The sequence below is a fragment of the Leptinotarsa decemlineata genome, unplaced genomic scaffold (genome assembly GCF_025532065.1).
Source record: "Leptinotarsa decemlineata unplaced genomic scaffold, Ldec_3_MD MMD2_tig00078422_RagTag_RagTag, whole genome shotgun sequence".
Taxonomy (NCBI): Eukaryota; Metazoa; Arthropoda; class Insecta; order Coleoptera; family Chrysomelidae; genus Leptinotarsa; species Leptinotarsa decemlineata.
In genome coordinates, this window is record NW_027412747.1 from 13,534,877 (window position 1) to 13,558,865 (window position 23,989).

General features: G+C 35.9%; 1 protein-coding gene across 1 annotated transcript; it reads left to right on the forward strand.

The window, feature by feature from the left end:
• Positions 1-2,366: 2,366 nt before the first annotated feature.
• Positions 2,367-21,356, forward strand: LOC141487333 (uncharacterized). Its single transcript, XM_074186275.1, has 4 exons — positions 2,367-2,477; positions 5,511-5,663; positions 13,271-13,432; positions 21,030-21,356. The coding sequence occupies exons 1-4, from the start codon at positions 2,424-2,426 to the stop codon at positions 21,174-21,176; spliced, it is 516 nt and encodes a 171-aa protein (XP_074042376.1). The 5' UTR covers positions 2,367-2,423; the 3' UTR covers positions 21,177-21,356.
• The last annotated feature ends 2,633 nt before the right edge of the window (positions 21,357-23,989 follow it).

The following is a 23,989-nucleotide window of genomic DNA, read 5'->3' on the forward strand; positions in this document are numbered from 1 at the left end:
CTGTAGTCCATCATATTTTGCAACAAAACCATTTCATAGACTTTGGTTCATTAAGATTAATAAGACAAGTTAACAACAACAGGCATCTAGATGCCTATGAGGGTGTAGAAATGAGTAAATATAATAATATTATGAATAACGATGGTGGACCAATACCTAATAGTATAATATATAGCTTGTTGAAATAATATTTCTTAGAGTTACCTGACTAATAACACATTGTGAAATTAATTTAAGGCTAGTAGATAAGGCAATATTGTGAAATTATTTCGAGACACTCAAGACACAGGTATCTAGAAGAGGTATTTATAGTATGAATGAGAATAACATTGTAAGTATTTTTAGTTTTGCTCTTCCTCTTGAAGATAATCACTTGGTGATCGAAACATGTGTTGAGGTGTTAAAATAACGGTTTGGTGTTGGGAAAAAACTCCAGTAATATACATTTACAAATCCATATATCACTGAAGAACTACACAACATCTTTGATATCTGTCTCAATCAGAATCATTTCAAATGCAATAGAAACTTCTACCTGTAAAATTCGGGCCTCCTGTTAGGGTCACCGTTGAGTCCCTTATTAGCAGATATTCTCTAAAAAACATACATTTCTTGAAGAATGCCGTATTACAGAAACACATTTCATTCTGCTTCAGATATGTATATGACATCCTCGTGGGTTTCTACGGCTTGAAGATAAATCAGGTTTTTGAGTTCCTCAACACTCTCCACGGCAAGATTAAATTCACGGTTGAAATTGAACAATACAACAGCATTAACTTCCTGGATCTCATCATTACAAAAATCAATAAAAAATTACAGTTTAACATCTATAGAAAAAACACTGTACAATATTTATCGATTCTTTCAGTCCATTATCACATAAATTATCGGCATTCAGATCAATGATACACAGATCATTTATGATTCCGTTTTTGAAAGGAGGCTCTCCAAGAAGAAATGAAGATCATAAAGCAGATATCATTTAACGACCATATTTCCGCCAACTCAATTGAAAAACTGATCTCCAATGAGAACCAAAAATTGATCAAGAACGAACCATACCTGAATTATGGAGAAAAGCTTCCCAAAAACATAAAAAACTATTTATGAAAACATACATCATTTACTAGTAAGAATACTTCGGGGAACTTATTTAAGTTCTTGTCTTGACTTGATGTATTAGTTGAGAATGGTCTAATGAACCGAAACCGGTCGTAACAAATAATAAACTGAGTAGAAATTAGACAAAAAGTTATTTTCCTCACGCTATATTGAATATTTAAATACTACTTTTCTTCCTAACAAAGATAAAACTGACAGACATGAAATCACTGTCTGGGTGCCATCATTCTTGAGTGAATCTCAGGGCCTAATTATGAAATTTCAATCACTGTTACTGTCCTAATTAGTTAAGTTTTGTATAAATGCTTCTAAGGAAATTCACAGTTTCAATTCGATATCAAATCAAATGAGAAGATACGCAAATTGGATAAGACTCACCAATGAAATGTAGATTCAAGAGATTAAAATGAAAAATACTTTGTCACAATTTATTGATTTACATAACCTCACGGAAATTAATCAACAGTCCTTCAGTTCAAAATCTACTTCGGATACCAACAAATCAATATGGTATTCAGGAATCTCAATGTCTAAATCGAATTTCATTGGAGTAATGAGTTTTTTTTCGAACCGAAACATTCTTCTCCATAGTAGCAATTTCATTGAAATCGAAAAGAATGCGCGACGTACAGTAGATGCATTTAGCCGCGTCAAGTACCCGAGTCAAACATTTTGTGCTTGTTAATTATACTTACAAACAAGTGATTTCATTGGGTGTTTCTCTCCAAATTATTAATTCCAGGATACTTTACTTCTCTTTACTACTTGATATGACAATTTTTTCAGATGAATGTCAATTCCAGCAACTTGTCCTTGCGGACTCGTATTTTAATCATGTTTGTTGCTCATATGGTATTGTTGACTAAAAAACTGTTTCAATAAATGAATATTTATTGATGAGTAGGCCGTTTGAGCCCATAATCTCACTCAAATTCGATCTGGTGCATAGCACATTAACTTCGTTTGACTCGTTTTCATGACAACTGTAGACGACAGGTTTTTCGATAGATTTTTCTAAAATGCAAGGGGTATCAAGAAAAAGTTATAATTTTCATATATATTTCGCATAGACAAGTATCGCAGTGGGAGCCATTTTTTAAGAAAATTTCTGAAGAAGATCCAGCACTAGCACCAGCATCACACTTCCCTCCATATAAAATGTTCTCCAAATAAATATATACAACCCGCCACTGATAAAATTCATGAATCTCATCAGATCTTTATATTAATGATGAATCGAATGTATAAAATTTTGGCTCTCATATTTTCAAGTGATTCATACTTCCATTTCACAGAAGATGGGAACAACAATATTTTTTCTACTACTTTTTACGATTGGTGCATATTCTAGGGTGAGTTTTTATACAAGTGAGAATTTTGTTTCTCAATAAAAATAATTCTCGAAGCTTTTCGAAATTTCAGTATTTCACCCAAAACTTGTGTGAGTTGAATCACCTGCCAAGGGTAATGATTTTTGGAAAGATATATTGGATATGTATTTTTCTGGTAATGCGAGAAAAAAATCATTCCACACCATTATTTCTTATGGAATTCCGTTAATGCTCATTCATATTGTAATTTAGTTTGGTAAAATGCCTTTTCCTACTCTGCATATATTTACTGTTACATTAGGAATTAATATATCTGTGGATAAGTTACCTAAGAATTATGGTAACCGTAATTTCGCCACAAGATCTGCAAATTTATTGAATCCACCTATCAGAAGTTAGCGATATATCAAAACAAATTATCTTAACTTGAATATACCGGGTGTCCCACATTTTATGTGACAGGCAATATCTGGTTTGTTGAAGGAGATACACAAAAATGTTTTCATACAAAAGTTTTAGGAGTTCATGAGAGCTATATTTTGATATAATTTTTAAATATACAGGGTGTTTGGTGTAGGTGCTACAGACCAAAATTCCATTTTTCAAAATAGAACGCCCTGTATTTCATTACATATTCAGATGCTACGTTAAATTCTGATATCATTTCATGTTTGGTTTTTGAAATTCGGTTACGGCGTTGTTGAGTTATTGCACTTTTCCTTAAATATAAAGTTTCAAAAAAACTTATTTACTCGTACACGAATCCAGTCTATATCTTTTATTAAATTGAACTAGACTACTACTGAATACAAACCATTATTCTCACCTCTACGATACGATATCGATATCAGTTGAATATAATATTGAAATTCTTGAGAATGTGACTAACTTGAGGGTGAATTGCTTTATATTGCACAATTTCATCAAGTAGCTTATGCTTGTTGATGCCATAGTAACAAATGTTGTTGAATTGTATCTACTTGTCAGTTCGATTCAGTGATTCTTTGCAAAACAGTAACTGTGTTCTTTGTGCGAAAACTCCAGTATGCCTTTCGCGTTTAGTCCAAGTGATTGCATTGATATGTTATTAATTTTTGGGGAATGTCAGAAAAACTGCCGTCAAGCACAACGTCTATACCAAGAACGTTTTCCAGACAGACCCATTCCGTCACGAATGACTTTTTCGAGAGTTGTAGAAAAATTGCGAACTGGGTCATTTCCTTCTACTATAAAGCATCGTCATCATACGAGATCTGTTAGAACTGAAGATTTAGAGATCAATGTGTTGGCTTATATTATTATTCATCCACATGTTTCTATCCGTACTCTTGCAGAAGAAGTCGGTGTGAGTAAATCTAATGTACAGAGAATTCTGAAAGAAAATAAATACCACCCATTCAAAATTCAGTTGGTACAAGGTTTGAAACCCACGGACTTTGAACGGCGACTTGAATTCATTGCTTGTATTCAGGTAATATTACATGAAAGTTCTAACATATTCAGTCAAATTTTGTGGAGCGATGAATCGCGATTCCACAATAATGGAGTTGTGAATCGACATAACAGTCACTATTGGTCTCAAGAAAATCCCCACTGGGTCCGCGAAAGTAATTTTCAAACTACTTGGGGTATTAATGTATGGTGTGGATTGTTCAATGGCCGCATCATAGGACCTTACTTTTTCGATGAAAATCTCAATGGATTGCGATATTTACATTTTCTAGAAAATGATTTGATCCAGTTGATGGAAAATATTCCCATAGCAGAACGACAAGGAATTTGGTGGCAACAAGATGGTGCTCCTCCTCACAATTCACAGGTTGTTACTGAATATCTGGATTGGTAATAAGGGTCCAATTCGGTGGCCGGCTCGTTCCCCAGATTTATCACCGCTTGATTTTTTCCTATGGGGTTATTTAAAAGATATTGTTTTCACTACTCCCCCTTTGAATGTGGATGATCTGAAAATGAAAATTCGACTAGCGTGCAGTGATATTACGCCTGATATTATAAGAGCGACTTATACGAGAGAAGTGATTCGACGTTTCGAAGCCTGTATAATATCTAATGGGCATCACTTTGAACAATTTTTATGACTTATTTCTAGGTACCTACCATTCGTATGAAATGATTTATCAAGTTATATTATTTACATTGTTATTAATTAAAGATTTGTTTTCGAATACACCTCTTTCAATTTCGCAATTGTTTCATATTCAAAATGATTCCTGACTGAATTCCACAACTCAAAATTGAAACCATTACTTCGAACACCCAAAATTTTGACTAATTTTCATGTGATCTGATGCAGAGAGAATAATTGTATGAGATATTTTAAAAAATAATAGTCGTTCTCAAGACTTTAACATTTGAAGCAATAACTCAACATCGTCGTAACCGAATTTCAAAAACCAAACATGAAATGATATCAGAATTTAACGTAGTATCTGAATATGTAATGATATACAGGGCGTTCTATTAAAAAAAAATGGAATTTTGGTCTGTAGCACCTACACCAAACACCCTGTATATTTAAAAATTATATCAAAATATAGCTCTCATGAACTCCTAGAACTTTTGTATGAAACATTTTTGTGTATCTCCTTCAACAAACCAGATATTGCCTGTCACATAAAATGTGGGACACCCGGTATATATATAATCAGCTTAATTCCATCATGATTTCTGTATCCTTCAACAACTTCAAATACATTATCAAAGCGTTTTTGGTTCGACATTATTTTTACATCATTCAGGAGTTTATGTATATGTATGTATTAACGTTAAACGTATATCCATGTATACATTTTCCATCAACATGTTTTCAAAGTACCGGTACGGTAGAGTTGTATGATACAGTCCTGGCTCGTATAGTTGCCAATTTTTTTATGGATTCTCATTTTTATTTTCAGAATTCATTTTGGACTCCATGGATTTTGAAATGTATACCTATTGCTGACTTTTTTATATTAAGATGAAGCAGTAGATAGATAGCCAAACCTTCTCTCCTGAAAATAGATAAGTTTCAATTTGAACTAGATCCGTATATTTCAGGAGCTGAATAGAGTACACCAGCTTGAGCATGTGGTTATAACCTACCAAAATCCAGACTACTTGGATGTGACCATAGTCATGAAAAAACTAGATAGAAAGACAAACAGTGTGAATATCACCATAAATATCCTGAAAGAAATAACTAATTTGGAGGTTTGTATATGAAGATATAATGATTCAAAACACAAACTTTCAAGAATTTTATGAATGAGTCTAAATCTGACTATATTTTGGAAAAAAGTGTCTTTTCTCAAATTATTTTCAAATCCACCTAGAAGCCCAATATAGATTTATATGATGGATAATAAGCCTGAAATAAAGATTATCACGATTTATTGATATCAATTTTACATTACGTTGGTCTGTCAACTTCAGCTATCACCTTGCTTGCCAATTATCTTAATGGAAGAAGTCAAAGAGTTACGTTTGATGGAACTTTTTCATCTATCTCTTCAACGCTGAGTGCCACAAGGCTCTATACTTGGGCCGATCCTGTTTGCTCTTAACTCCTCCAATCTTATCAAAAATTTGAATCACTGTAAGGTGCACTTCTATGCGGATGACACCCAAATTCATTATAGTTTCCTTCCACTAGATGTAAATTATTCTTGCATGATAATTAATAAAGACTTGGAAAATTTTCATAGGGCTGCAACAAAACACTGTTTACTCCTAAACTCTCAAAAATAAAATGTTCTATTATTTGAACCAAAGTCCAAATGATTTGATATTTTAGAGTAGCTAAATATATCAATCAATGGCGTGAATGACGAATTGGTGGAAGAAGCGAAAAATCTTAGAGTCATCCTTGACCACACTCTCAGATTTGAAAATAACTTGAATAACTTAATACGACGTGCATATTCTTCTTTAAAATTCATATATGGAGTTAGACAGTATCTTCCACTAAAATTGAAATTAGTATTATGTGAAGCACTAGTTTATCACATTTCAACTATGCTAATACTGTCTATGGACCACATTTGTGTGAGAGGTATAAACGTAGAATTCAAAAAGTACAAAACTCGTGCTTGAGACTTATTTATGGAATAAGACGTTCTCAGGGAATTTCTCATGAGCTCAAAGATGGCTATTGGTTAAATATGAATAACAGAAGAATCTTGCATGCCGCCAACCTATTCCATGGAATTATTCTTACCAGAAAGCCTGCCTATCTCCAAAGAAAAATTTATTTCCGAACAGATGTTCATAACGTCAATATCAGGTTCAGGGGAACACTTCTAACTCCACTTTCTTTAAAACTGAATTTTTCCGCAGTTGTTTCAGTTATCAAATATGCCATGTGATGAATGACCTTCCTCTCGAGTTACGTACAGCTGGGTTACAAAAATTCAAGTATAATCTATTTAGCCATTTATTCAATACACGTCAGTGATATGATTTCAGAACTTCACATCGTTTTTCCTCTACTTCTGTGTACTTACTTGTCGTAGTGTGGACAAATTTGTATATTTTTCCTTTGTTTTTTTATTATTTGAAGAAAGCTCAATACAGAGGTATTTTTTAGGGTTGAGTGGAAAAAAAGTTCAGTTGTTGAATTTATTCAGGAACTGAACTGAACTTCGCCCTTCATTTTCAAAAATTTTCTGTTGGTGTATTTCTTCAATCTTGTTTTTTTATATATTTTTTTAAACTAATAAAGACGATTATTATTATATGGTTTACCGTATGGTTATATGGTTACCAACCATAAAGTAATCTAGCCATCAATCACACATAATACGATTATTATTATGATTTTTTTTAACCGTAGTGAGCGCTGGTCAGGCCCTATCCCCTGAAACCCCGAGACATTCTGGAGGGCGCGCCAGCACTATCAACCAATGACCACTCGCCACACCGTGTGGTGAGTGATCATTGGACCCTTAAATCATGTGCCCTGAGCAAGCGCAGTGAGTCAAGAATGACAGCCTTCTGCATATGTGCGGCTAAGATTTCTGCCCTAGTGCGGCAAGCCGGTATGATTTTAAGATTCGAGATTAGAGAGCAACCAGAATCAGAATAACCATCTTGACAGAGTGATCTGGAAAGAGTCTGCGAAGTTCGAAGAGAAAATCTCGATATTTCATCCGTTTTCCTCCCCTTTTCTGTCGATATTTGTCTCGCCAGAAGCTGAAAACTCCACGAGAAATATCGATTTGCTCTGGTGGTCAGGAAGGACCACATCAGGCTTATTAGCTTGTATGAGCCTGAGGGTGGGGAAGGAATAGTTCCAATAAATTCGGCACTTCTTGTTCCCCACAACGGATTCAATATACCCCGGAGCGTAGCGCAACACCGGTGTCTCGTCAATACAGTAAGAATGCCGTAGATGGTAATATAGCACTCTTAGGGCCGCGTTATGTCGATGGATATAGGCCGAGACAGCTTATGTTGGACATGTTGATAGCAATGGCATTAGAGTCTCAGGCGTCTCGCGGCGGGTCCTGCAACTTGTGTCAAGAATCTCTATACCTATCACGCGACTGCGGTAGACTAAGGTGGTGAAGACACCATCCTGGCAAGCCATGATGAACCCCTCAGTTTCCGACTTCAGCCCACTCGACCTGAGAAAAGCGAACGTCAGGCGCTTTGATGAGCCAAGGTCTCCAATGTTATTGAAGAAGACCCCATGCATTGGCTTATTCTTGTGTCCCTGCAGAAGTAAGGTGATCTCTGCGGCTTTTATCTAAACTTTTTGTTGAACGGGTTCCAACTCGGTGACAGAGTTGTGGTCACCTCGTTCAGTGTCGAGTTTATCAGCTGCTCGGGCAGCTGCCCTGAAGAGAAATGCTCCAATTCCTGCTCTCTCATGGTCACGGACCTTGCAAAGAAGGGGATCCGAACTCCTGACGACTTTACAGGCTGTATCCAGTACCATTCTGTCATGTAGACACGATTTGGGATGCAAACTCCTATAGAGATGCATCATTTTTCGAGTCTCTACGTCGAGTTGATACAGCTACTCTCGAGTCCACTCCACTACTCCAAACGAGTAGGGTAAGATTGGAACAGCAAGCATATTTGTTGCAGCAACTTTGTTCTTCTTTGACAGTTCCGATGACCAGATCTGCTGATATTTGCCGCAGAGAGAGTTCTTCACTGCTGTTACCTCTTGTGAGTGGCGTTGTTGGTGAGTATACGTCTCTCTGGCATCCAGATGGTGTAGGATGCTTCCATCTACGTGCTGCACATCCTCTCCGTGGTTCCCGCATCGTTCTCTTTCGAGATGGACCATTGCACATACCAATAGCATGCGTGTACTCTTCCACCACCCGCATTGGTTTAAATCATCTATATAAAACAAATGGGTGACCTTGTGCCTCCAATTTCCGGGGGTGCCACAGTTATACCCTCGAGTATTTCTGAGCGCAACAGATAATGGCAATAGTGAGATGCAGAAGAGAAGGAGACTGAGGGAATCGAACTGAAATACACCTTTTCTGAGAGTGACCCACCCTGTTTGGACTCTGGCTAGAGCGGATGTAATGGTGAAGCGAGTTCGCCAGAGAGGTATCAGTTGTTCAATGCATCTCACTATTTTGTCGGGTACCGCAAAGCATCTGAGCAAATGCAAGATGAGCTCATGCGGTATTGTATCAAATGCCTCACGGTAATCGATCCAGGCCATAGAGAGGTTGCGCTTATATTGTATATAGAGTCCTGCGTTCTGTTTACATCCAGCAACTCCTCTCTTCGACCCTCTCTGCTCATATATCCGTTCGAACACTCGGTCAACTGCGGTGAGTATTCGTGTGTATAAGATGCATGTAAACAACTTACAACACGAATTCAAGCATGTTATCGGTCTGTAATTCTTAGAAATCGACAAGTCTCCGTTTTTTGGGATGAGAACGGTCCGCCCCTCGACAAACCAATCCGAAATCGGCTGCTCTCCGTTCAGCCATGAGTTGAAAACTCTGGCCAGATGGCCGGTGGGTACTTGGTATTTTTTTTCACCAATGAGTGTTCATCCTTCTGGGCCTGGAGCATGAAAGTTCTTGGAACCCACAAGGGCTCTTCGAAAGTCATCCGGGGTTATCGTGTTGCGCAGTTTATTGAGCTCAGGCTGTCGAAGCTTTCTGTTGAAAGCTTTGAACTGCGTTAGGGCTGGAGTGTCTAAGTTGAGCGGCTGCGGGTGTTCATAGATATCCTTCCAGAAGGATTCCACCTGATCAGCGGTCGGCGGATTATCCACAACACGTGGAGTCTCTTGGAATAAGCGAGAAGGTTTCTCGCGGAACATTGACTCAAAGTGTGATGGATACGTCGTAGTTTGGCGGATATTCGCCGCACTGCGGGCGTGAAAGGCCTGTTGGTCGCCCTGTATTCCATCACACATTGGATACGAGACGCGTGTTGTCTCGCCGACGTGATCTTATCCTCCATCTTGTGTACATGCCGTTCAATCTTCCGAACCGCAAGGCCGGTATTTCGTCCTACCGATTCGGAAAGCGATTGGACGACGTTATACACATCGGTGTTAATTTGCCAGATGTCAGCCTCTTCTCTTAGAATACTATGAACCTCCGCATCCAAACACGCCAGTGGAGCGCCTGTGGAGCGCCCTGCGTGTTCTGATTGACTCCATTGGTGACATGATGCGAGTCTCCCCTCCAGCCGTGCCAACGGGTGGTAGAACTGTGACTTCTACCACTTCGTTAGCAGGCTTTGGAGGAGCTATATAGCCCTGCCGTCGAAGATAGGATACGTAATCCTTAAGATTTTGGGCGGAAAAGGCGGCATGCTCCGGATGTGTTTCACACCACAGAGCATGCAATCTCGCCATGTACACTCTCCGCGCGGACTCACTACTCTCGTAGGCAAATCATCGATATGGGCCCCACCACCTTGCCTCTGACACCTCCGAGCGGTCGATTGAGGGGGCCTCTTCCTCGATTATTAGGCTGCCTGACCGGTTTTGCACCAAGGGTGTTAGTGGCCATCCCTGCTTATAATTATTATTAAATTCATTCATCGAGGAATGTTTGAAATTCACTCTAGTTTTTATTGGACTGACTTTGATGCGAAAGTTTGTGTTCTGGTGTTGTATTTAAGTTTATACATACCCATCCCAAATCGCCGGTAAACGTTCATGCTTTACAGTGTGAACTGTTTTGAGTTATCCATCATATTGATTATGGTAATTTCACAATTAACTATTCAAATTACCGTTTTCTCATTTTTGAAATAATTGGTACATAAATTCATCGTACACCAAGCTGAATCGATCAAATTACGTGCAATCTCATAATTTTAAATAATCTTAGAAATCAATGTATGTTTACTACATACCTTATGATATGCATCTCAAATTGAAGGGGATTGCTGAAAATAATACGGGAAATAACATGACGAGACTCCACATCCAATGAGTCGAACCATAAGAAAGCAGGAAGGTACCGAATTTCCAAATACATTTTATCTAACAGACATATAAAACTGTGAAACCTTTTATCCGAATCATATGAAATTGACCTGTAACCTCTAATGTATAGTCGAAGTAACTGATATAATAATTTTTAAAGCTATCGGCGAACTCAGAGGCCAAAAAAACCAATACAAAGAAATAATGCCGCTAGGAATTAGTCCAGGTGGACTGATGAATTGGCGCTACGTATTGAATAATTTTTACTAACCAAGTTTTATGATTGGCTGTAGAGTCATGAAATTAAATTTGAAGTCATGTTACGGTGACCAATAGCGATGAGTACTGCCGTGGTGTCGTCAATGTTGAGTTCAGGAACTGATCGCGATTTGTGTGTTGAAATACGATATTAGTGAATTTTTAGTTACTTGAAATTTTTGTTATTTGTTTAAAATGTGGCGTCTTCGGACAAATACTAATGGTAATAACGAGTGTGATAACAACACAGACTTTTTCCTGTGTAGTGATTCCAATAGCGCTGATGAACAATGCGAAAAAGAGATACCAGTGAATGAAATTCGGATGCATTTGAATATTGAAACACAATGTATATAAGAATCTACATATCAAGTTCAGTTTTGAGAGAAAAACACTATTACAAGCAACATCAGATTTGACCGAAATTCCTTTTTCAACTGTATGTAAAATAGTCAAAAACAACCTTATCAACGCAAGACGTGATGTGATGCGGGATTACCATAACCTTTATAGATGTTCATCTAATGAAATCATTGAAAAAAACTATATACGACTGTTACAAAAGCAATGAGATTCCTACAATTGAAATCATTAGGAAGGAATTGAATACTTCCGGCCTTAACGTGAGCTGCTGTGACAAAACTCTTCAGAATTGGATGAAGAAACTAGGACTTAGATTTGAAATAATAAACAAACTTCAGGCAGTTATGGAAAGCAGAAGAATAGTGAAATTGCGTAACAATTCACTAAATATAGACAAGAACAATGGCAAATTTCCTATATGGACGAAACTTGGTATGACACCAAGTTGGTATTTACGAAAGGGTGGACTGATGATTCGAGAATATGTACGCCTAACATGCCTGCAAACAGACGATCGCGAGTAATCATTGTGCATTGCGGAGGAAGTAAGGGAGGGGTTACGAATCCTTTGAAATTACGTGGAAAAAACTTGAGGACTGCAATGTTGACTATCATAAAAACATGGAAGCTTATATTTCCGAGGAATGGTTTAAAAACACATCGGTCCCAAATTTGGATGCGAATAGCGTAATAGTTCTTGACAACGTTTCCTATCATTCGCGACGGCTCATCAAAGTATCGAATAAAAATTCGAGGAAAGATGAAATACAAAGTTTTGAAATGGATAACAATTTGTATTTTGAAGATAACTTTACCAAAATCCAACTAATTGAAGTTTTACAGACAAAAACATTCAAAATCTATCTATGTATATATATATATATATTTATATATATATATATATATATATATATATATATATATATATATATATATATATATGTATATATATATATATATATATATATATATATATATATATATATATATATATATATATATATATATATATATATATATATATATATATTGCAGAATACTAGGTCACCCTCTTGTATAAAAAGGGACAAATTCCCTTTCTCTGAATCGGTACCATGAAAATGAAACATCAAGTCTAGACCCTAAAACTTCTGCTTAGTCCTTCAGGAGGCCCAGATCTCGTACTGTATCGTTCAAGTCTGATTGAGAGAAAATTTCAGGGTCATTGGTACCTGGTATATATATATATATATATATATATATATATATATATATATATATATATATATATATATAATAATATAATAATATTAAAAGATTAATATTCTGGAAAGAGGCATGACATGCTCGATGCTCAGGTGAAAACACCTTACCCCTTGCCTATCATGTAAAGCTACGACTTTGTAGGTACGTGTGGCAGATACCCAACAGAATAACAACAACTAACCCAGCTAATGCCGCACATAGAGTTGAAGTAGAACCATCTGAAGAGACCATGTTGTGTACTGATGATGTGGCAATTACCCCGAAACCGGTCTATAGGTTGGTCGTATTGACCAAGTTAATTTCTGCTTTTCATAGTGTGAAATAACTTGCGAAGAACCTTCCAAATCGAAGACGTGGCACAGGTGACTGATGGTTTTACTTCAACTCTCTGCGCGGCATTAGCTGGGTTAGTTGTTGTTTTCCCGTTGGGTATCTACCACACGTACAAGGAGTATGGTGTTCTCACCTGAACCTGGAGTTATTTTCGAATGAAAGATATGATAAAGTAATAAAACTTTATTTTCAGGGTTCGGTCATCGTATATAAGTTTGCAGATAATGTTTACAAGCCAACGGCATTGAGATATTCGGGAGATATTTGCATGTTTCTGAACATTTTCTATGAAAAACATAACCTTCAGCAGTATAAAAAATTGGAGAATTTCGACGTGAGATGCCCTATCCAAAAGGTATGAAAAGGAGTAAACTAATTAATCCTTTCCTTATGAGATACTTTTTCAATACAAACAATTTTGTAAAACTTCAATAGTGGATATCAATACAATCTATGTAGTGAAATTACTATTACATTGATAGAAAAATTAAAAAACCGGGGATTCACTTAGACAAAAGGTTTTGATAACATTACACAGGTCTGGAAAAAAAAACTTTTTAAAAAATTGTTTTGATTTCGTTAACTGATCCTAATGTAGTTTGATGCGCTGATTTCAAAAATGGCATTTGTTTTATCTATCATGTAAGGTTTGCCTACAAAATAAGGATGGAATAATTGAAAGAGTATAAAAAAACGAGGAATTGTGGATTCATTTTTATTATTTTAACATGAAGTAAAAGCAAAAAAAATGCTGCATAGCTAAACTAAGCATAATAGTGATATACAAGTGTTTGCAAAGTGATCATAAGTCTTTGTAAAAAGGTTTTTTTCCCGTTGAAGCTTCTTTTGGTACTTTTTTGGCTGTGTTCTTGTGATTTTTCCCTTTTTAACATTCAACAGTAGTCCGCCATCATGTTAACATTCCACCGACCTTGGTATCTGCGTTCCATTTCTTTTATGTCTTGATGGAACCGTTCTCCTTGTTCCTCACCAACAGCCCTTATATTTTCGGGAAAGTAGTCCAGATGTGAGTGAAAGAAATGGACTTTGACACTCATGTTGCAGCCCAACATTTTGTAGTTTTGTATCAATTCAGCAACCAAAGTTTTGTAGTTTGGGTCTTTTTTGTTTCCAAGAAAGCCTGTTATAACAAGTTTAAATGCATTCCAGGCTATTTTTTTCTTTCATTTCCATTTTAGTGACAAAACTTTCATCTTTTGAAATAGTTCTTATGTTAGGCCCAACGAAGTCCCCTTCTTTTAGTTTAGCATCGAATAGACCAGAAAACTTTTTAGAAAGATATTTGAAACAATCTCCTTCTTTGTCTAATGCTTTCACAAACTGTTTCATAAGCCCGAATTTGATATGGAATAGTGGAAGTAAGATTTTTTTAGGATCCACCAAACTTTGTTTCCCAACATTTTTAACTCCAGGAATAAGACCCTTTCTTATTGGCCACACTTGCTTGACAAAGTGTTGTTTCCTGTCACGGCTATCCCATTCACAAGGAAACATGGAAACTTAGTGTAACCAGTTTGTTGACCTAGTAACATTGAAATAACTTTGAAGTCACCACAAATGGTCCACTTATGATAAGAGTAGCTGAGCTTATTGAAAGATTTTTGTAACATTCTTTCAAATGGATTGAGTGTCCAACAGGCACAGAAGCATATTGGTTCCCATTGCTTTCAAACTTATTCTTGATGGATCGATGAAAAGTCTCCATTTCTCTGGTTCATACGTTATGTTGAACATTTCCATGACGCCGGGTACATTGCTGCAGAATACTAGGTCACCCTCTTGTATAAAAAGGGACAAATTCCCTTTCTCTAAATCGGTACCATGAAAATGAAACATCGGAAGCTAACATATGTCTTTATTCAAGTCTAGACCCTAAAACTTCTGCTTAGTCCTTCGGGAGGCCCAGATCTCGTACTGTATCGTTCAAGTCTGATTGAGAGAAAAGTTCAGGGTCATTGGTACCTGGATCGTAGCTGTCATCACTGTCGCTTCTGCTACTATGTGTTTCTCCGTCTAAATCTTCTGAAATGTTGTCCAAGGTATCCGGAGGTGAAGGAATAAACAAGTTAGTTCCATGAGGAACAGGGCGAACAGCTGAACGTTTGTTGGTGGGGTATGAAATATCCTTCCTGTTTTTCAAATTGAAACCTTGCACTGAACAAGAATAGAAATAACAGTTATCTCTGTGATTTTTAGGCTCTCTCCACCAAACCATGAGTACTTCAAAACGAAATGATATTTTCTCACCTTGAAACCATTGTCTAACTTCTTCAACACACACAGAACACACTATATGGGCAGCCCAAGATTTATCTTGGTCCCCTAATTTAATACCGAAGTATGCAAAATACACCTTCTGAACAGAATGAGAAATATTCCTTTGTTGCTTCTTGATGATATAAGACCCACAAATATAACAGAAACTGTTAAGGGAATTAACACATCCTCTAGTAGCCATTTCTTCTCAAAACGGTAGCACGAAACTGTTTATTTGAAGGTGGTTGACAATTTTTCGTGGTGTATTTCATCCGTTCGGACTTCCATTGTATAATATAATATAAATTGATTTGAAATCCCTAAAAAAATAAAAAGATTAACAGAAAATAACAATTTTATCAAAACAAAAAACTAGTTGTAGTTGGCTGTAGCTAAAGACCTATGACTTTTAGGTCACCACATATCAGCCACTTATACGTATTATAACTTAATTGCATTTAGAATAAGTGACATACTTACGTGTGTTTCCTTCATGGCAACTGCATTTATAAGAGAAATAGAGGGTCTTTTGTTACCATCATGGAGCAGAACGGCTGTTAAACTTGTTTTAGAGGAATCTATGAATAAACGCCATTCGTCCGGGTTAAGTGCAAATCCTGATTTTTCTATCACACCATTTGGATTAACACGAACATACATTTTATCCTGCATAGTAAGAAACGAGGATAGCTCATGGTAACGGTTCCTAAATATTGTAACTTTGGTTTTAGGGGCTAGTAAATTCCATTGTTGTAATTTGCTGATAGTTCAGCATTCTCTTTGGACAAGTGGAGGTCCCGAACTAGGTCATTTATTATAGGTTGTTGTCGAGGTGTTCTTCCTTCACTCTCGGGAAAATAAGGACCGTCTTTTTCTGGCACATCATGGAAACCTGCCTGGTCATCATACATTTCCAAATCTTCCTCACAGTTTGCTGGAGATTTTGGAATAGTTAAACCTTCTCCATGAAGAACCGGCCTTCTTGCAGAGGAAATATTCGAATATATAATTTTGTGTTTGCTCTTTCTTGAAAAACCAGGTACGTTTGTCATACAAAAGACGACAGAGCCGTAGGGGACTGTGTGGTATGGTCAGTTTGTTAGAAACTCAAGTTTCTAAATGCTCAAAATGGAGGTTACAAAAGTAACAGTTGTAGTAATGATTTGTTGTTTCTCACCAAATCATTGGAATTGTAAAAGAGCTTTTGCCATTTAACCAGTTACTTAGATTTGCTGCACAGGTTTGGCAACATACGTGAGGAGCCCAATCCCGATCTTTATCACCAGCAACACATCCAAAATACTCATGGTGAACTACTTTGGTCATCAGATCAATTGGCTGTTTCTGCGATTTAGGAGAAAACTGACCACTTATATAGCAAAAACAAAAAAAATCTCAACTCAAAAATTTTACGTGTTAGGAAATTTTTTCATTTTCGCATATAGGGACGACCAAAAATTAACATTGGCATACAGTCGTAAATTGCTTGTAAACTAGTGTTATTGATTCACCGAAATGATTCATTTCATCGTCTCGTAGGAGTAATAATTTCAAAATGGTTATACATGGTGTTCGGAAACATTTACTGAATCTGAAGATATGAAAATTGACCAAAACTCAGTTGTTTCAAATGGAAAACGGTTTCATTCAGCTTGCTCTGTTTTTTGTCAAATTCAATTGAAGTTCGACCCCCTTCCTGCTGACAGATTGATCTGATATTTGGTACACACATTCAGTTTTGATTACAATATAATTCAATGAATTATGTATCATTGTAAATGCAAGATGGCCGCAGATACAAAATGACGGATTACATAAGGTACCTGAAGTTAATATGGCCATGTACTGCAATATGGCGAAGTTGCCCACTTACTATATTCCTACAGAAAACATGAACCAGAGAGGATTTATAATGTTGATGAGAAGGAGTGTCGGTTGTCACCATCAGCAGAAAGTCTTGGCAAAAAAGGAGCAAGAAGAGTTCATATTGTTGCAGATGAGCATGGAGAATGCTTAACAATTGTTTCATGTGGTAATGCTCTCGGTTCGTCAATACCTCCCATGATATTATTTAATGGAAAGCGTATTAAACCCGAATGGACAGACGCTTTGCCCCCAGGTAAGGTTGCCGATATGACTACTAATGGTAGCATGTATATTGATACATTTTCACTGTGGATTCAGCATTTTGCTGAATTTAAAGCCGCCGGTCCTTGTTTAATAATATTTGATGCAGCCAAATGGCTTTTGGATCATAGTATTGTGACAACAGCTGAACAACATGAGATAACGCTATATTGCCTTCCCAGTAATACAACTCATGAGCTCCAGCCGATGGATAGAGCAGTATTTTGAGCTTTTGAGTATTACTGGGATGACGAGGTAATGAAATATTTCGTCAACCACAGAGACCAAGCAATCACGAAACAACGCTTTGGGGCTATATTTTCAACTGTCTGGGACGAAACAATGACTCCATCGAATATTGAGTCAGGATTTTCATCGACAGGTATTTACCCGTTTAACCCGGACGCAATTCCTGAAATAGCGTTTGCTTCTAGTAAATTGTCACATTTGGATCAGCCTGAAGGTGAGGACAATACGCTGTTATCTCAACAAGAAAATGAAATAATTTCATTACCTTTCACTTCGGGTACTCAACGGATAAAAAAAAGGCGGCGGTCACTTACCCCCGATGAAGCTCCAGTTCGTCAGAATTTACTGTTCATGATTCAAGTGATGATGAAATAATAGAGTCGGAAAAGGAAAATCACAGTGATTGTCCGGAAATTGACGTTTCTTTCACAAAAATGCTTGATACTCCAGATGCAGCAACAATGAAAGCTAAAACACCTAGGAAACCTGCTATTAACAGCCGAGCTCAAGTTGTATCAAGAGATCTATTTGCTTTCTCAAAAATATCCCATGACAATTTTAAGAAAACGTCCAAGGGCATCCAATCCCAGAAGTTGGTTAGTGAGAAAAAAAAATCACAAACATCCAAAATGCTAAAAAATAAAGAATCCCGGTTTTGTAAGCTATGTGCTGAAGACCGATAGGCTGGAATGAGGTTGTGCACTTCCTGCAACGTGTACGTGCACATGCACGTGCACGAAGAGTGCGTTGGTCTGATGTCACAGGACAAGCTAACAATTTTTTTGTGTCCAGATTGCGAGGAGAATGAAAAATGTATTATTATAATGTGCAGAGGTTGAATACTCTTAAGTCAATAAATAAATATTTTTGTAATTTTTTTTTATTTCAGTCATAAAATAGCACTATAGCTTTCCTTACCCTAATAGGTTGGCAATATGGCCACTTTATATCTTTTTTATGTCGATTTTTTTTCTGTTTACTTTGGAAAATATTTGAAATTTTTTTTGTTCTCCAAAGAATCTCCAAAGAAAATGACCTTGACCAGAAAATGTTTAATATCAGTGAAGCTTCCAGCTTACAGCACAAAATGCCTTAACATGGCCATATTACCTGCAGGTACCTTATTTCTTAACAAATACCCCAATATGGGTATCAAAAGACAGGGTTTGACTAGTAGAATAATAGTACACTTAGAAAAGACGAGAATTCAATATGGCCGCAGCTACAAAATGGCGGTTTACATATTATTTCACAACTCCTTCAATTTGACGTATCGAAAGGATTGGTAATCGGCGCTATCGGCTACATTGCAGAAATTGTTTGGTCTCAGTTTCGTCGAACTCAAATTTACGAAACAGATGTACCGTCAGTTCGGCGTATATGTTATTCACCCTAAAACCATATAGTTTGCATACGTGGTAATAAGTCGAGTGAATTGTTTGGAAGGTTTATGTATTGAGGAGTAAGATTGCAACAAATTTTGGAAAATAAACCTTGTAATACTCAGGCACTAGATTAACTAAACAGAATGAGAAAAATTGAGTAACAAAATTGGAAAATAAAAACTTGAAAATGAAATGAGTGAAAAAATGTTATGTTAAACGGTTTTATCGAACATAAGAAGAATAATGATATAGATAATGTAATAAACGCTAAAACATATTTCGGAAGGTCTTAGGTAAGAGTCATCACACAACTCTCCACAGCGATCTACAGTACTGATCAGTTGAAAAAATAATGAAATCGTTGGGAGCAACGAAACCTGAATAAATATGTAAATACTACGCTCTACACTCAGATGACGAACGTTTTGCTTCCGGAGTGAAGTGATGGATCCATGTTTCCTACTTTGTCACATATCGACGCAAAAATTTTGGTTTGTTATGTTCGAACATGACCAAACACTCCTCAGCATATTTGCATATTGGCTATACACATTTAGTGTTGTTTTATTCAGATATGCACAAATGCACATTGAATAGTTGTTTTTCAAATATTGTATTTTCTGAATTTATAATATATTTTATGGGAAAGAAGGTTTTTGGCTTTCTACTACTCCATCTTGATACGAAACAAAATGATGAGAAAAGTAGAACTCATGTGAATGATATCTGATTTTTATTGCACAACGAAAGTTTGGAATACAAACTGAGTAGAGAAAAGTATCTTCTGTATAATTCAGTGTTCATATAGAAGTATTTGTTTCACAAGATTTTTTTCTTTCGTATAATTCAAGGTTTATATGAAAGCAGCTGTTTCAGGTGGACTTTCTTTCAGTTTGTGTCTGAGAAATAACTTCTCTGCATGATCTACACATCCATGTATAGAGTTACTTATTTTCAAATGGATTACTTCCTTTCTTTCTTTGGAAGATTCCCTCATATTCTTTTTTTTGTATCAAGATGGAGTAGTAGAAAGTAAAAAACTTTCTTTTCCATTAATCATTCCTAAAAATATAAACCCTTCAATTCAAATATATTTCACATATTTATTATATATTTTGTCACACATTTTGGATAAGTTTAGTAACCTCTTGTCTTACCTACATCTATCTATTTATCATTGAAATAGTTGGATATATTTTTCAATTTTCTATACTTCTCTTTTTCTTTCAAAATACTTTTCATGTTTGAATTGAAGGGGTTATATTTTTAGAAGTGATTAATTTTTGGGAAAGAAAGTTTCTGGCTTTCTACTACTCCATCTTGATACAAAAAAATATGAGGGAATCTTCCAAAGAAAGGAAGGAAGTAATCAATTTGAAAATAAGTAACTCTAAACATGGATGTGTAGATTATGCAAAGAAGTAACTTTCAGTCACAAACTGAAAGAGAGTCCTCCTGAAACAGCTACTTTCATATAAACATTGAATTACACGAAAGAAAAAAAAATCGTGTTCTATATGAACACTAAATTATACAGAAGATAATTTTCTCTACTCAATTTGTGTAATTCAATGTGTATATGAAAGTAGCTGTTTCAGAAGGACTTTCTTTCAATTTGTGTCTGAAAGTTACTTCTTTGCATGATCTACATATCCATGTTTAGAGTTACTTATTTTCAAATTGATTACTTCCTTCCTTTCTTCCCCCTTTCCCCTTCAATTCAGATATATTTCACATATTTATTATATATTTTGTCACAAAGAAGCTATAGATCCCTATGGCTTCTGTGATTATTTTGTTTATTCATTTTTGATATAACTGTATGTAATTTGTATCATGTAATTTGTATAGTATATGAAAATGAAAATCATTATTATTATATATATATGATATGATATATTGAAAGTTTTTCAGGGATCTTATTACATACGAAACTACCACGAAGACGATTTCCCACATCTTTCGTTTCCAGCATGGAAAGTGAAATTTGAATTTGTGATTCGATCGGACGATAGACTGATAGCAACAGCATACGCTATCATGAATTTTATGGATAAGTGAATGCATTTTAATACACCTTCACTTGGTAAAAACTTTTTTCATTACTTTATCCAGGAACCTCTTTTGAAGTTTCCTCCGTAGTGCCTTGATTATTTTATCTCTTCTCAGTAATCTATTAGTAATAGGTTACTTGAAATTGTATATTTTGAATAAAATATTCCTATTATTATTACACATAATGGCATCAATAAGTCTTTTAATTGGATATTATTAAATTATTATTAAAATATTTTTGTTCTTCATCATCTGGATCTATTGCTTGCTTGTGTTAACTGTGTATATTGGATTCTGGTCTGTCATTTGGGTTTTTATAAGGAATAATTATAAATCTTCTTCAAATCTTTTACCTTTTCAAAAGCAATGGTCCTGACGTGCAGCACATTGAATAAAAATAGAGTAGGGAGGCTGAAACTATTTGGAAAGCGATTTGCGAAAGAGGCAAGTCGGTAATGATTTATCGATAATGTCATGTTGTATGCGGCGTGTGCGCTATACATGAAAATATTGATATTTATATAAGCATATTCGAAGTTGCACGTAGTCACCTGTTATGTGCCATTAGTTAGTGTCATTTCCGGTGTGAATTTTTTATTTTCATCTTTCGACATATACAGGGTGTAACTGAAGAAGTGTAAAATATTTAAGGGAGGTTTCACTAGTTCGGACTTCCATTGTCTACTATATGAAATAATTTGAAATCCCTGAAACAACTGAAAAAGCGAGGGGAAACCAGCAAATCAGGAATAGCAGACCATGTTTGGACCCATCAACACAACATCGAGTGGTCCCAAGCTGAGATCTTGCACAGAGAGGAACATTGGTTTAGGAGAAAATTCAAGGAAGCCGCATACATGTTGTCCAACAACGTATTCAGCCAGGCCAGCGTAGAAATACGCAACATATGGAAATCCATCATCAAGCGAAAAATGGCCAACTCCCGCCAAAACGGTCATCTCCCACGGAACCAGTGAAGCGGAGATAAGTGAAAGTACTCGAACGACCTATAAATAGTCATCTCTCGGAGGAATCAGTCCAGTCATCACCCGAAGACGATTGTAGATACTAACAATTGAAACGGCGTGAACTAACGTGACTTGGAATCTCTACACTTTTTATTTTTATTTTCTTCTTTTTTCATTCCTTTATATCTATTTTCATTTTGTTTTTTATTTATTCATTTGTTCTATTTTTACTTGTAGTTTATTTCACTATTATTTCATTTCAGGTTTATTTTGCTTAATATAATTGTTATTTTCAGCTTTTCATTTTCAATTATTCTCTTTTAGTTGTTTCAGGGATTTCAAATAATTTTATATAGTAGACAATGGAAGTCCGAACTAGTGAAATACATCATGAAACATTATCAATCACCTTCAAACAAATTTAAGGAAGGTGATTCCTCATCGAAAAAAAGATAGAAACTTTCATATAAAGAAATTTTATTGGAGGATCCCTTGTAAAGATACAGCTCCTTAAACGGGGTACATAAAAATTGTATAACAATTTTTTATACAATCACTGAAAAAGTTACAATATGGAAATTGACCTGACGTTTTTTACTACCAAAAAGACACTTACAGAAATTTATTTGGTTTATCCCATGGTTGTAAGGGATGGAAAACGCAACCCCTAAAATTTATTTCCAATGTAACTTTTTTACTTATTATTGGTTTATCATTTAAAATTTATTACCGATAGCCTGTTTCATTCTGAACAAAAAATGTCTCTTGGGTTTCTTGACCAAAATAAACCAGTTCGCAGCAAAAAATTATTTTACAAACAACTACAGAGATACATCGTCATAAATGCGAAAATACGAAACTAATCTATCTAGTAGGTCGCTATTAGCGATAGTAACAATTAAAGTGGTATGACGCTGTCAGTTTGTGAATTTTAGAAATTGAATTGATACTAATTGTGAATTGTTGTTCTGTTCTCAATTTGTTACTTTAATAATTCACTTGTTATCAAAATGGCATACACAAAAGAGGAAATGGCTGATATGCATAATGTTTACGGTCTGTCGCAGGGAAATGGGTTAGAGGCTTCTAGAAGATATGCTGAAATGTACCTTCAACGGTAGCATCCTTCACATAGAATATTTGCATGACTTCATCAACGATTACGAGAATATGGTTCATTTGACAAAAGAACGGAGGACTGTGGTCGCCATCGAGAAGTACGAACACCACAGCTTGAGGAATCAGTACCTAATTTGATTGAAGAACAACCTACTACCAGTACTAGAAAGATTGCTTTCCAGCTAAATGTTGATCATATGACGGTATTTCGAATTTTAAAGGAATAACTCTTATACCCTTAACATCTGCAACGAGTACAGGCACTGTTACCGCGAGACTTTCCAAACCATCTTGAATTTTGCAATTGGATGCTGGAAATGATTAGAACGAATTGTGACTCTCTGAAGACGATAAAATTCACAGACGAATGTAGTTTTTCTCGGGACAAGATTATTAATTTTCATAATTACCACATATGGACTGATGAAAACCCTCACGCTATAGTCGAAACTAACCATCAAGAATAGTTTTCTCTCAACGTGTGGTTCGGAGTTATTGGGGATGATATAATTGGGCCTCATTTTCTACCTCCTCGATTAAATGGTGAGAGAGGTGTAACTCTCAGTTACACCTCTCGAAGCGAAACATTAACTCGTCTTGATAATGCCATCTGAGATGATGGCGAAACGTCGACTATCGAATAGTACACAACGGATGAACACCCGGAAAAACAACACATCATATTCTACCATCCGTGAAAACCTACATTGTAATATATATATATATATATAT